Source organism: Camelina sativa, chromosome 4 (assembly GCF_000633955.1).
Source record: "Camelina sativa cultivar DH55 chromosome 4, Cs, whole genome shotgun sequence".
In the NCBI taxonomy this organism is placed as follows: domain Eukaryota; kingdom Viridiplantae; phylum Streptophyta; class Magnoliopsida; order Brassicales; family Brassicaceae; genus Camelina; species Camelina sativa.
Window position 1 is genome coordinate 20,005,121 of NC_025688.1, and position 14,872 is coordinate 20,019,992.

A 14,872-nucleotide genomic window follows, 5' to 3' on the forward strand; every position below is an offset into this window, starting at 1 on the left:
AAAAAGCATTGGTCAGGCCATAAACAGAGACTACTCTAATCAACACACTCTTTAGAAAATTTCTTACTCGATGACAAGGTCTCTTATAACTCCTGGAAGCACACCATCAGTTATAGGTGCGGTCTGCACTTCAAACTCGCTCAAACTCCCGCCGTAGAGATTCTCAGATGACTTCTTCACCTAGAATGAGATCCAACGGTAAATCATGCAGTGGGCAAACAAAAAAAAAAAATCAAACTTCTAAAATGCACGTAGAAGGTTCTTGTTTTCACAATTGTGATACTCATTTAAACAGAGACAAATAAACATCATATAATCACATTGGTGCTTGAACAAAAATATCAAGGGGAACAAAATTTGTTAGTACCCTGCGGCAAACAACGAAGAAGTTGGTGACGCAGCCCTCAAGCAAATGATCACCATCGTTTGACAAAAGAAGTTCAGTAGTCGAAAGAGGTCTAAACTTCTCCAGAGGCTTCCTCAGCCTGCCTAAATCACAAATCACATATACGAAAGAAGAAACAACAACAAAATTCGGAGTAATCCAACACAAGCTTAAAAAAAAAAACCCTGAGCTATCAAGAATCGTGTTAAAATGAGCAACAAGCACACAATACCTAACCCAGTCTGAGTATTTAGCAGCAGCAACATCTCGACCACGACCAACCAAAGCCAAACTCGCCGCGTTTTCTCCAACACCTGAAGAGTATGCACCAATATGCAACGAAACATGGAGTGAATCAAGAACCTTTCTCTCCTCATCATCACAATTGTTCCCATCATCATCTTCTAACCTATTCAATTTCTCCACATTACCAGTGACAAGAACAGTAACCGCTAATTCTTCTCCATAACTACTTCTTCCACTTTCCTTGATCACAACAGACTTCAGGGCCTCGCTCATCGAACCATTGACTAGATCGTAAATACTCGAATAGGGAACTGGTTGATGATGATGATGATTCATCCAAAACCGCGGTGATGAGGAGGAGGACCCAGAAGAACTGAACAAAAGATCGGGCTTTGAATTCAAAAGGATACGAATTGAGTTAGAGAGTCTCTTCATATGTCTCTCCCAGAACAAGAAACTAGTTCCATTGTTAATCGTTCTCGTCGTTGTATACGCACCTGTAGATATTTCTCAGTAAACCTTAACTAATCAAAAACAAAAATTCAAACTTTCACAGTCTTGATTGCGTACCCGTGTGCGATTCAAGGAAGGTAGTGACGGGGGGAGCCTCCAAAACGACACCGTTATGGTAGAGAAATCTGCAATTCGACATCTTTGCTTTGCTTCTCTCCCCTTCCTTGTGCTCTGGGGAAAGAGAAGGTTTTTAAAAGGACAACAATCTCATACCTCCTTCACATTAAAACAAATTTCTCAAAAACCCCTCAATAATAAAAATAAAAATGGGATAGGGGCACAAGAAAATTAAATCCATTTAAAAAATGGGGAAAAACTTCTAAAACGACGCCGTTTAGTATATGAATTAGGGTTTAAGCTTTTTTTTTTTTCCGATCTCTCTGATTCTCAAAGTCTTCTCTTTTCTCTGCTGACGATCCTAGTTTAGAGAACCCAAAAAAAAAAAGATGAGATCTTTATTGGTTTTTAGAAAAATCTCTTCACGGCTTCGTCTTCGTTGCTTGAGAAACAGTAAACCCTTTTGTTCACTGTCTCAGTTTCCCAAAGAATCTGAGAATCCAAGTCAAGAAGAGCAGAGACTAGTTTACGGATCCACTCTAGTTACCTCCGAAGCGAGTCTTTTTCCTGCTAAGCCTGATCTGAAGGACGATGCATCTGTAATCGGAGTTCTTCTCAATCGCAGGAACAACCCAGAATCTGCTCTTCAGTTCTACAATTGGGCTAGACCATGGCGTGGAAGCTTTGAAGAGGGTGACCTCTTCTGGCTACTCATTCATATTCTTGTTAGTTCTCCTGATACCTGCGGACGCGCAAGCGATTTTCTCATACGGTACGTTTCCACGAGCAATCCAACCCCAATGCCAAGTGTTTCGTTCAGTAGTTTGGTGGATTCCGCGAAATTATTTGGCTTTGAAGTGAATTCACGAGCTTTTAATTACTTGTTGAATGCTTATTCCAAGAAGAGGCAAACGGATGATGCGGTGGATATACTCAGTCAGATGTTAGAACTAGGTGTGATTCCATTTGTTCCATATGTGAATAGGACCTTGAGTGCTTTAGTTCAAAGGAATTCGATAGCTGAAGCTAAGGAGCTATATAGTAGAATGGCTGCCATTGGTGTTGATGGTGATAATTGCACGACGCAGTTGTTAATGCGAGCTAGTTTGAGAGAAGAGAAGCCTGAGGAAGCTTTGGAGGCTTTTAGTAGAGCTATCGAGAGAGGAGCAGAACCGGATGATTTACTGTATAGTCTTGCTGTTCAGGCTTGTTGCAAGACGCTCAATTTGGCTAGGGCTAAGAGTTTATTGAGAGAGATGAAGGAGAAAAAGTTGTGTGTCCCCTCGCAGCAAACGTATACTTCTGTGATTGTGGCTTCCGTGAAGCAAGGTAACATGAAGGAGGCAGTTAGAATTAAGGATGAGATGGTGAGTGATGGGATACCGATGAATGTAGTTGCTGCAACGAGTCTGATCACGGGGTACTGCAAGATCAATGACTTGGGTAGTGCTTTGGAATTGTTTCATCAGATGGAAAAGGAAGGCCCCTCTCCAAACATCGTTACGTTTTCGGTTCTGATAGAGTGGTGTAGTAAGAACGGAGAAATAGATAAGGCGTTTGAGTTTTACAAGAAAATGGAAGGTTTAGGTCTTACTCTTTCTGTCTTTCATGTCCACGCAATAATTAAAGGGTGTTTGAAAGGCCAGAAAGAGGAAGAGGCACTGAAACTCTTTGACGAGTCTTTTGAAACCGGTCTTGCAAATGTGTTCATATGTAACAGTATATTATCTTGGTTATGCAAGCAAGGTAAGATAGACAAAGCCACAGAGTTATTGAGGAAGATGGAAACTAGAGGTCTTGAACCAGATGTAGTTTCTTACAATAACGTGATGCTTGCCCATTGCAGAAAAAAAGACATGGACTTGGCTCGTACTGTTTTTTCGAATATGCTGGAAAAGGGTCTAAAGCCGAATAACTACACGTATTCCATTCTGATTGATGGATGTTTCAAGAATCATGATAAAGAGAACGCTTTGGAAGTCATCAATCAAATGACTTCTTCCAGTAATGAAGTCAACGGGGTCGTATGCCAAACAATTATCAATGGTTTATGCAAAGTTGGTCAGACATCCAAAGCAAGAGAAGTGTTGGCAAATATGATCAAAGAAAAACGGTTTTGTGTTAGTTGCATGAGTTACAACAGCATTATAGATGGATTAATCAAAGAGGGTGAAATGGATTCTGCGGTTGCAGCTTACAAGGAGATGTGTGGCAATGGTGTTTCTCCAGACGTCGTTACTTATACCATCTTGATGAATGGGTTATGCAAAAATAACAGAATGGATCAAGCATTGGAAATGAGAGACGAAATGAAGAACAAAGGTGTTAAACTCGATATTACAGCTTATGGTGCTCTTATCGATGGGTTCTGCAAAAAGAGTAACATGGAAGGCGCATCTGCTCTGTTCTCTGAACTCATTGAAGAAGGATTGAGACCAAGCCAACCTGTTTACAACAGCTTGATATCTGGATATCGTAACCTGGGGAACATGGCAGCTGCGCTTGATTTGTACAAGAAAATGTTGAAAGACGGTGTACGATGTGATCTTGGTACATATACAACACTGATTGATGGATTGTTGAAAGAAGGAGATTTGATCCTCGCCTCTGATTTGTACACAGAAATGCAGGCGGTGGGTATTGTCCCTGATGAAATCATGTACACAGTCATTGTAAACGGTCTTAGCAAGAAGGGACAGTTTGTGAAAGTGGTTAAGATGTTTGAGGAGATGAAGAAGAATAATGTGACTCCAAATGTTCTTATCTACAACACGGTGATTGCAGGACATTACAGAGAAGGAAATCTCGATGAGGCTTTTAAACTTCACGATGAGATGCTTGACAAGGGTATTCTACCCGATGGTGCTACATTTGATATTCTAGTTAGTGGGAAAGTCGGAAAATTTCAACCTACGCGTGCAGCAAGTTTGTAGTCTGGCGAAACCTTGCCACGTTATTGACCGATGAGTTAGAGTTAGCTTTGGCTTTCCGTGAGACCCGTTAAATCTGACTACTTAAGGTGTGCACTATTTCAATCTGCACGGTTTTAGTATGGATGTTATTCATGAAAGAGGGAGACTTTTAAACACTTAATGTAAAGAAACTAAAGAAGAGCCTTCTGTTTTAGTCAATTTTATAAAACATTGACGTATTTTAAACCAGAAGAAGTGACACTGTGTTCTTTCTTATACTGAGCTTCTTTATCTCGTCATGTAAACGAGGTTGCAGTTTTTTTTTAAGGTCTTCTGAAGCATCTAATAAGTTGGCGAGTGATGAAACCAGTGCACTGAGTAAGGCTGCTCGATGTGAACTGGAACAGGAAAACGCGTAGCCTTCTTCCAGATTCAAAACCCAGAAAGGATAGACCTGAAACTGACACAAGTATAGGAGGAGATGAGTGAGAATATAGACAATGCTAAGCCTGCGAGGTTATAGTATTAAAACCGTTTAAGTTACAAGATTCGGATAGTCTTTCTATTTGTTTGTCTCTTGCCTGCTTCTGAGATCAGCTTTGCTCATAAAAGATGGTTTTGGGGTTTTCAATTTATAGCTTGGTGACTTAGTATCAGATTTAATTAATATCAAAAGCTTGATTGTACGTGTATTGCGAACTAAATTATAATACGAAATAGTCACGATATTTTTTTGAATAAAGTTCATCTTGTCAAGAAAAACAACATCACTAGAAATATCTTTTTCATATTTTGTCTATGTGCAAATGCTTCTTGATGATAACAACCAAGTTTGGTATATAATTTCACATGAAGTTAGAGAACAAACACTTCCAATATTTCTCACTCATTAAGGAAAGAATCAAATTTATGGTCGATATACAATAATGAGATAGAGAAAAATATATATATTATAGTTAAAAGAGTGTAGTAGATGGATCGATCCTATGGATCAAAACAAGTGGACATGGAGGAAGAGGAAGTGGTCATGCTGATAAAAGGGAATCCTGATGATGCTGCAACTGTCTTCAAAGGTTTCATGGTCGCCGTCGTCATGGGTAAATATATCGATGGTTGCTTACCGAACAAACCCATCGTGGACCAATTGATACCTTTGTAGTTATCGCCCGTTGTCAACTTCATATTTTCAGATGACGACGAAATTCCAAGACTTAGTTCAAGATCATTGTGAGCATTCCCTAAAAAAGAAAAAAAAAACAACTTGATAACTAACTAGTAGCGTAAAGAGAGGATGCTAAAATTTTGATGAAAAAGGTTAGCTAGCTAGCTACGGTTTTTTTTGCTTTATCAAATCAAAAATAAATGTGAAATTTATGGTAGTGAATATTGGTAATGTTCACTTAAATTTATTAACCAGTCGTATAATAAACATATATATATACATTGTTACCAACATTTATCAATTACCTTTAATATGGGCACCAAACTTCATGGCTCCTTCTCCCTTTCCCAACTCATTGTATTTTATTGCTGCTGCATCCCATCCTCTGTGATTTGTTTACACACGTATAACAATTTCCAAGTTACTCATAACATTACACTAACTCTTGTTTCATTTTTTAGGTAAATAATGGTGTTTATCTGTGAAAAAGAAACCAAACTCTTAAAACGGACTATATAAGAACTTTCAAGTTTGCACATAAGAAGGTTAAACAAAAATCGAAACAAAAGTAACTTTGGCTTGGTATTAGTTTGAGGGGGATAATTAAAAGTTTTTGAAAATTACCAAGGAATTCGAAAAATGAATTTGGGTAGAAAAAATGTGTTCCTTCTCGAGGTTTTTTATTTTATTTTAGTTTGGAGTCATTGTATGTGGACTATTTATTTTTTTCTGTATAATTATTGTATTTTAAGTAATTTTAATTAAGAATCATATTTAAACCAAACAAATATTAATGTGGTCATATGTGATTGAATTGAATAAAAAAATATTATTTCTTTTAAATTCTCTTTCAGTATATATAAATAAATATTCTTAGGTTTGTTGTAACTTTTCTAAGCAAGTTTGAATTTATGTAGGACAACATTAATTTTTCTCCAAAAAGTGAAAGTTAGGCTTTGAATGGTGAAGCACTAGATGAATTGATAGAATAAACATAATAAATTCAATAATGTATATAGGTGAAGTGAAATGTATTTTCCATGATGTAGATTGTAAATAGTAGAATTAGGCCATATATATCAGAAAGTATGAGTATTTCAACCATATATTTTATTCATGTACTCAGACAACTATCACTACTTTAAACTTGTTAAGGATCGATATCATTTTACATTTTACGTGTAAAATGGTACCTGTTTTGAAAGAGATGAATCTGATCATGAGTTTTGAACTGGGTGCATTTCTGAAGAGCCAAGCCTTTGTATTTGGAACTTCCTCTTCCGAAACTCGCACTCTCTCGCCTAAGTGTTTGCACAAACTCCACCTTATTTAAATTCTTCATCTGCACGTCATTTATAGATTAGTTAGTTCCATACGTATTTCGAATAAAAATACATAGAAATAACCTATCTTCATAACGTATTAATTATGGTTTAACCTTATCGATGTCATGCCTGTAATCATCCACCACGAAATTGATGTCTGCATCGAGACCACGGAATTTGATAGCAGCTCGGTCGTACGCCCTGGTATATATTATATGTTCACTTATTAATAAGTCAAATTCATATTTCTTTATTGTCTCCAACAAACTCTAATGTGTATATGTTGACAAAATTACACTAATTAAAATGACGAATAAAGTAACGAAAATAATTAAGTCTATTGTATATAGAGTTTTGTTTTACCTTGCTGCTGCGTAGGCAGTATCAAATCCGCCTGTTACAACGAAAAAAAAAAGTGAAAGGAAAACAAAAGTTAGATCATTAATCAGCAAAATGTGTTCAATCAATGAATCAAACGTGAAAGATAGAGAAGTAACAAACAAACATATGTCATGAGCTGTAATAATAGTCTATTATGTTTTGTCTTTTACAGAATAAAAAAAGATACATCTCTTTTTTTTTTATTTTATTTAACGCTATTCATCTCTTAAAGAAGAAAAAAATAGATAGTTAACAAAAAAGGAAAAAAAAAAAACTTTTTTAGCGGTACTTGTTAACAGACTTTGTCAGACCAAATCTACAAATCAAATGTATCACAAAAATATGATAGATTCATTATTTATGACTATAAATAGACATACACACACGTAATTAAAAAAAGGTAGTCACGACCCAATAATTTTTATAAAAAAAATCTGCTCTATACTTACCCAAATAAACTTGCTTTCCACAATCCCTACAAATTCATCAAATCCCAAAACCAAAATTAGAGATAAATATAGCAATAATAATGAAAATAAACAAAATTTAATTTTGATTGTTTACCAAATATGAGATTCCCAACGACCGGTGCGACGGTAAAAAGTGACGCCACGATATTGGGAGCTTCGAGACCTTGGTCCTCTTCTGCTCTTCTTCAACACTTTTTGTGTATTCCTTTGTAAAGAAGACAGATTCAACCAGTGACTGTCCTCGACTGAGAATTCAATACTCCGACGAGCATCAGCCACAGGAAAGAGATCTCCTGTTTCTTTAGGAGGAGGAGGAGGGGGAGTGACGTCATCGTCACGTTTGAGAATTCCAAAAGTGATGAAAGCATCTCCGGCTGCAGAATCTGTGGTGGATGAGTTGGAGGAGGAGGAGTTAGATTCTTCTTCACCGGTGGTTGAGATCATGAATGGTACTTTACGATCTTGATTCTCGTCATAGGAAGAAAAGATTTTAAGGTTAAGATCCAACATGATCGAGTCTTAGTAGCAACAAACAGCGTCCTTCTTTTTTTTTTCCGGCGAGAAGAGAGATAGAGAGGCAGAGAGAGAGAGAGAGAGAAGATAAGTGGCAAAATGTGTGAGAGAGAGAGAGAGACTTCTAAAAGAGGGAAGAAAAAAGAACGTGGGACGTGTTCATTGTGAAGGTTGCATTGGATACACTTGCCCTTTATTTGCCTTTTTCAACTTTTTTTTTTNTTTTTTTTTTTTTTTTTTTTTTTTTTTGTAAAAATCAATTGTCTATAGATTTTTAAAATTATATAATTGTACTTGTCTTGCCGATGTATCGAATAAATATTATTTTGTCCTACATATTAGTTTTCTTTTGGTTAATTAAATATGGGAGCCGTAGAGGGTTGTACGATGAATTTTACTTAACACTTTTGATGTCGTCGTAAACTGATCAACGCGTTACTACGATGTAAAAAAGCAAAAATAATCTGTTGAATCTTTATCTTCCTTTTAATGAACTCGACCTAATTTCATAATCATAATAATTTTAATAAATAATGCCATCAAATAGGTGAGAAAGTTAAAAGAGAGGAGTAAAAACATCAAGATGCGTAATTACGTATAGACAGTACTATCTTTCTAGCTTTCTACTACTGTAAAAGACCTCGTGGTGCTTGATTATACAGTGCTTTTGATTACGTTTTTTTTATCTAATTTTTACATCTTTTGATCGAGTCATCAACAAGTTCAAGAAAATTGATAACATCAGCAAGAGTTTAAGAAAACATTTATAAATGTTGTTTCTAATAATAATTAAACCAAAAGTCAAACCTTAAAGAACGTATTTTATTCTTATTGGTTGAAGAGTAGTTTCTATGCTCTTCTGAACAAAAAAATATCCAACCATTATAATTTATAGTTTAATTGCCGAAGACATTGTTAATGCATGCTCGAATGTAGTATTGTCTATATACATAAGATTATAATTTTCTTATTAATTGACAAGTGTACGTTATTAAAGACAATATAACCAAACAATATCAATGAAAATAAGATAGCTCCGTCAATTATACAGAAATAAAAAAAGTCAATATCTGAAATTTTCAACATCCTAGTAGCAATATTGAGAATTAACAAATCTTAACAATTGTACAATTTTTCATTGAATACTAACATAATTGGACAGCTATAACAAGTATTATATCGATGATACTATGTTTGTTATAGATATGTTTGGTAGTCGGTAATAGAGTTTTGACGACAACGTTTTGAGGAATCATGATGAATTATGCGGTTGTTGTTCCACCTTTTTGTTTAGTGTAGTGTTTTTTTCTTTTTTTTTTGGTGTGCTTAGGACATACTATTAGTATCAACAAATAAAGAAAATTAATCCTTGATTAGGAAACTTTTTCCTTGTTCTTTGATAATTACATAATTTTTCTTTCTTCCATAACTAAACGATCTCTATACATGATTGGACCTGAATTTGAAAAAAAAAACGTAAACTAATGATGAGGCGGAAGAGTGATCGATGGGTATACAATATGACTATTGACTAACATCAAAGAAATCATTTTCTATATAACTACATCTGAAATTGTAATTTTATTCTAACATGTTGGTGTTATAAGTGAAATACTAGTATTTGTGTTTAAGAATGTTTTATTACAAAAGAATATATGAAACACAATTCATCAACATTAGTTTCTTGCTAATCTTTTGATACAAGAAGAAAAAAAAAGTTTCTTTCTAATAATAAATTATCATTTGGCATATATGTAGCGACAGCAATTATTGAGGGTGATAGGTCCCTCGTGTGATTCCAAACGTGCCAAGATATGAAAAGTGAAAACAATCTAACGGTCAGGGATTTTGTTTTGGTATACTTAGATAGTTAGATATCTTCAACGTGTGAAATGAAATCACATGTGAATTTTGTTTCTCTGTGCGTCGTCATTTAACGAATCAGGACAATCCTTTATCTTTCTTTTTTTTTAGTCTGTCGGCCTCTCTAAGTGTTCGTAATCTTTCGTTTAAATGGAAAAGGGTTGTCCTTGGGGGGAAAAAAAAAGCTAAATCTTGATTGAGATTTCGTGAGAGTTGAAGATTTAGCTTATATGGTTGATCTACAAGAAGGAGAACTCGCTTACATTTCATCTTATTATATCTTCTCCAACTGTTTGTGGATCTCTTTTCGTGTATGAGCTTCTTCTCTACCGTGTCATTATAAGTTTATATCAACATGTCGTATTTAGAAACATTATGTATTCTCTTATTTCTTTGTATGAACATATAATTTAATCTCTCCGATTCAAATTTTACTAAAATGGTTTTATTATTAGAGATATATATTTTTACCACTACAGTACTAATAATTAATAAACAATAACTGTTTTCAGAAAGGCTTAAGAAACACTAAATTTAATAAAGAGTTGCTACTTTCTTATTGTAATTTTTTTTTTTTTTTTGGTTAAATCCTATTAAAGTTATACAGGAAAACGTATTTTAAAATGGACGGTAAGATATTTTAACTATCCTCCTCACGATTTTTTTTTTTTTGTTTCTCTCTTCGTAATGGAATGGATCTTCAATTCCAAATAATTGGAGGAACAGCAAGATAATCTAGACCACAACATAAACTATACAATAATAATTAAAAAATGATAGATGTGTAATGGTCAATGAATAAAAGAATAAGAGAGAGAGGGTGTGTGATGTTTACACGTTTAGGGCCCAAACCAATGAAGGTCCAATATGCCAACTACTATTTCTTTATGTATTGAGAGCAGTAGAGTAGTAAGAGAGAGAGAGAAACCTTAATGGAGACAGAAGGACGACAGTGGCGTTACGTCAATTGTCATATTATTCAACCACTCTCACTAATCAAACTCCAAATCTTTACAATATGATAGACTTGATGATAAGTCTGGTTCTCAAATCCCAGCCGTCAGTTTATCTAAAAACTTTAGATTTTAAGGAATCTGGCCTTTCCTTATTTGGTAAGACTAAAAATATCTCTCTCTATTCTTTAGATTACACATCTATCATTTTTTAATTATTATTGTATAGTTTATGTTGTGGTCTAGATTATCTTCCTTATTGGCCAATAGGTAAAAAAAAAATCTAACTTTTTTTTTCTTACATTATTTATAACTTGCAGTGCACAATAACGTTATGACATTAATCATTTATATAGTTCACTGTTATAATTTATTTTGAAGTCATCTACACTTCAAAGTTTTATACTCAAAAGCCTAGATTTGATTGGACTGCTCTAACTTCTTTTAATGATTGTATCAGCTATGTCATCGTTAACCAACCATTGATTTTTAACTGCTTTGAAAATTTAACAAGAATATATTACTACTGATGGGGTTAATCCCTTTGTTAACCTTGTGCTTGTGCACTTGTGTTTATAATTTCTTCAGCTAAACAACGCATTTCTAGTTTATAGGGGTTTATTGCTTACAAACTCGATCGGACACAGAATTTGGACTAAATTTTTCGTTGAAGTCTTCTTATACTAAAGCTAAGCTTCTGACTTTTGAAAAACGAATTAGGATGTCTGCAGTCTTTGTAGAATTATATATAGGGTAATGAAACTATTAACATCTCTACAGAATCAAGAACTTAAGAAAAACATAAATTTAAAAGAACTCTTTTTATTATCTTAGTAAAACTTGCTCAAACCACTAAGCTCTCTCTCTCACAGAAATTCTCTTATCTCTCTCAAGCTTACAAATCTCTCTCTATTGAAAACCAAGAACACAAGACTTCTATTAATAAGCTTTTAGAATCCTATTATTCCTTTTCCTAGAAAAGTTTTATTTCCTAAACTCTCTCACAAGGATATGTTAAGATCTCAAATTTAACATATCCTAGTTCTAATTGCCTTTTAAGTTTGCTTGGTTATCAAGCTTAACTCAATAATCTCTCCTTTAAGCTTGATGTCACTCCCCTTCACTTCTTGAACTCCAATGAGATCTCTCATCTCCTTGAATTTGATTCTCCTTAGCCCTTTAGTTAGAATATCCGCCTTTTGTAAACTCCCGGGAACATGCTCCACATCTATATGTTCATTTTCAACACACTTTCGTATAAAATGAAACCTCCTGTGAATGTGCTTACTCTTCCCATGAAATATTGGGTTCCTTGTGAGAGCTAAAGCTGATCTGTTATCAATCCGCAATACTGGCTTTTGACTCTCTTCTCCGATGACTTCGCTTAATAGATCTTGCAACCATATTGCCTGTTTCGCAGCCTCCGTAGCTGCCATAAACTCAGTTTCGCAAGATGACAGAGCAGTGATCTCTTGCTTCTGAGAGCACCATGTTATGAGACACTCATTGAAATAAAACACATGCCCTGAAGTACTCTTACCATCATCAGCATCGACGTTATGGCTGCTATCGCTATAACCGATCAAACCACTAGAATTTCCTCGCATGAATTTTAGTCCAAACGTTATCGTTCCTTTTAGATACCTCAAGACTTGCTTAAGAGCTACTGCATGTGACTATTTTGGCTCTCGCATGTATCTACTTAGAACACCAACACTATAAGACAAATCAGGACGCGTGTGTAGGAGGTATCTCAGACAACCAATATTTCTTCTGTATTGCTTCTCGTCAACTGATTTCTCACCTTGTGCTTTACACAATTTCAGACCTTGATCCATCGGTATGTGAACCAGATTGCACTCTTTCATACCATTCTCCTCTAGGATTTTAAGTGCATATCTTTCTTGCCTTAGAGTGATTCCTTCCCTGCTCTGTTCGACCTCTATTCCTAGATAGTAAGACAGTAGACCGAGATCACTCATTTCAAACTTTGTTGACATTCCTCGTTTGAACTCTAAGATTAGATCAAGACTAGAACCGGTCACTAGAAGGTCATCCACATAGACTGCTACAACAAGTAGTTGCTTCTTCTCTCGCTTCCTGTAAATAGAGGGTTCTTTGGAGCATTTAACGAAACCCAATTCCTTCAAGATCTGATTCAACTTGTTGTTCCAAGCTCGTGGCGCCTGCTTTAAACCGTACAAAGCTTTATGCAACTTGTCAACTTTGTTTTCACTTCCACTTACAACAAATCCTTCCGATTGGCTAACATAGACGTCTTCCCTTAGTTCACCATGAAGAAACGCTGTTTTAATATCAAGATGATGTATCTCCCATCCCTTAGAAGCTGCTAAAGCAATTATGAAACGTATGGTTTCAATACGAGCTACTGGGGAAAACACTTCATCATAGTCTATCCCTTGTCTTTGAACATAGCCTTTCGCGACCAACCTAGATTTGTATTTGTTCACACTGCCATTAGAGTTGCGTTTAATCTTAAAGACCCACTTTAGACCTATTGCTTTCGAACCATGTGGGAGATCAACTAACGACCATGTGTTATTCTTCTCGATTGAGATTAATTCTTCTCCACAAGCGTCCCTCCAAACTGTTAGCTCCATAGCCTCTTCATAGCTCCAAGGTTCTTCGTCTAAAGTCAACAGTAGTTGTTCTCCTTGTAAATCCGCAAGGAGAACATAATCTTCCAAGTAACTTGGTAGCTTACTTTCTCTAGCCGATCTTCTAAGAGCTGCTGATTGATGCTCTGTCTCATCATCATCGGAAATCTCAAAGATTTCTGGCATCTCTTTCTCTTCTTCCTCGTTGTTCTCATTACCTCTCTCATCATTTGTTATTGAGGTTTGAACAATCTCTGGTTCCCTAATACCATTGTTCCCTGTTTCTCCGAACGTGAGTGTGAACCCACCAGGTTCACTAGTATCACCTTCGATACTGTTCCACTTCTAGCTCCTATTCTCATCGATGATCACATCCCTACTAACCGTTACTCTTCTTGTTGTAGGATCAAGAAGTCGATATGCCTTTGATCCCGGCTCTGTTCCGAGGTACACTAACATCTTTGATCTATCATCCAATTTCTTGAGATGCGGCGTCTCTACTCTTGTGTAACCAATACACCCGAACACCTTAAGATGATTGATATTCAGTTTCTTTCCCTTTAGCGCCTCATAGGGTGTTTGTTTGTTCAAAGCTCTAGTTGCAACCCTATTTATCAAATATGTTGCATGCCTCACTGCTTCTCCCCAAAAGAAATTTAAAACACTCATGTGCTTAAGAATGCTCCTCGTCATCTCCATTAGTGTTCTATTTCTTCTCTCCACAACTCCATTCTGTTGAGGTGAGTATGGAGCTGTTAGATGTCTCTGAATTTTGTTCTTATCACAAAAATCTTTGAACTCAAGCGAAGTAAATTCTCCTCCCCTGTCTGTTCGGAATTTTTTGATCAGCAGTCCTGTCTCTTGTTCAATTGTTGCTTTGAATACCTTTAATATATCGAAAGCCTCACTTTTCTCTCTTAGAAGAAGTGACCACATAAACCGTGAATGATCGTCTATCAGAACAAAGATATACTTCTTCTGGGAGGCTGTAGAGGGTGTGATAGGACGACAGAGATCCCCATGTATAAGTTCCAAAGGTTGTGATGCTCGGAATGATGTAGCTTGGGGAAAACCAGATTTTGGTTGTTTCGCACGCAAACAGGATCCACAAGTCTCCTTTGCAACTTCTATCTTCGGTATACTTGTAACCACTTCTTCCTTGACCATCATCTTCATTGTCTCTCGGTTGATGTGTCCTAGTCTCTCGTGTCATAGTTCATCATCAGTTGAAACAGAGGTATGAAGACACTTCATGTTCTCAACCTCCATGAGAACCTTGTAGAGCCGGTTTCGCGATCTTGTGGCACTAACAAGTAATTTCCCTTTGTTATCATGGAGAGTTAAGATCTTGTCTCGCATTCGGACTTCACATCCAGACTCAGTTGCCTGTCCAAGACTAATGATATTACTTTTCAGCTTTGGTATATAATAAAAATCGGCCAAGACCTTGTGATCGCCACTCTTACTGATAAAT

At 35.9% G+C, this 14,872-nt stretch overlaps 3 protein-coding genes across 3 annotated transcripts in view; 1 reads left to right on the top strand and 2 right to left on the bottom strand.

Moving 5' to 3' along the window:
* Positions 1 to 1,283, bottom strand: part of LOC104781368 — a 2,369-nt gene extending 1,086 nt beyond the window's left edge. The window contains exons 1-4 of the mRNA XM_010506027.2: positions 1,202 to 1,283; positions 618 to 1,128; positions 368 to 485; positions 68 to 180 (exon numbers count right to left, since the gene is read on the bottom strand). Coding sequence (XP_010504329.1) covers positions 68 to 180; positions 368 to 485; positions 618 to 1,128; positions 1,202 to 1,283 — 824 coding nt within the window. The remainder of the gene's footprint in view (positions 1 to 67; positions 181 to 367; positions 486 to 617; positions 1,129 to 1,201) is intronic.
* LOC104781369 (pentatricopeptide repeat-containing protein At3g54980, mitochondrial-like) lies at positions 1,539 to 4,389 on the top strand. The gene has a single exon (XM_010506028.1). The coding sequence runs from the start codon at positions 1,591 to 1,593 to the stop codon at positions 4,132 to 4,134; it is 2,544 nt and encodes an 847-aa protein (XP_010504330.1). The 5' UTR covers positions 1,539 to 1,590; the 3' UTR covers positions 4,135 to 4,389.
* Positions 4,969 to 8,140, bottom strand: LOC104781370 (AP2-like ethylene-responsive transcription factor SMZ). The gene is made up of 7 exons (XM_010506029.2): positions 7,546 to 8,140; positions 7,431 to 7,456; positions 6,964 to 6,994; positions 6,714 to 6,801; positions 6,469 to 6,617; positions 5,581 to 5,660; positions 4,969 to 5,351 (listed from the first exon to the last, which is right to left on the bottom strand). Exons 1-7 carry the CDS (start codon positions 7,959 to 7,961, stop codon positions 5,098 to 5,100), a joined length of 1,044 nt encoding a protein of 347 aa, XP_010504331.1. The 5' UTR covers positions 7,962 to 8,140; the 3' UTR covers positions 4,969 to 5,097.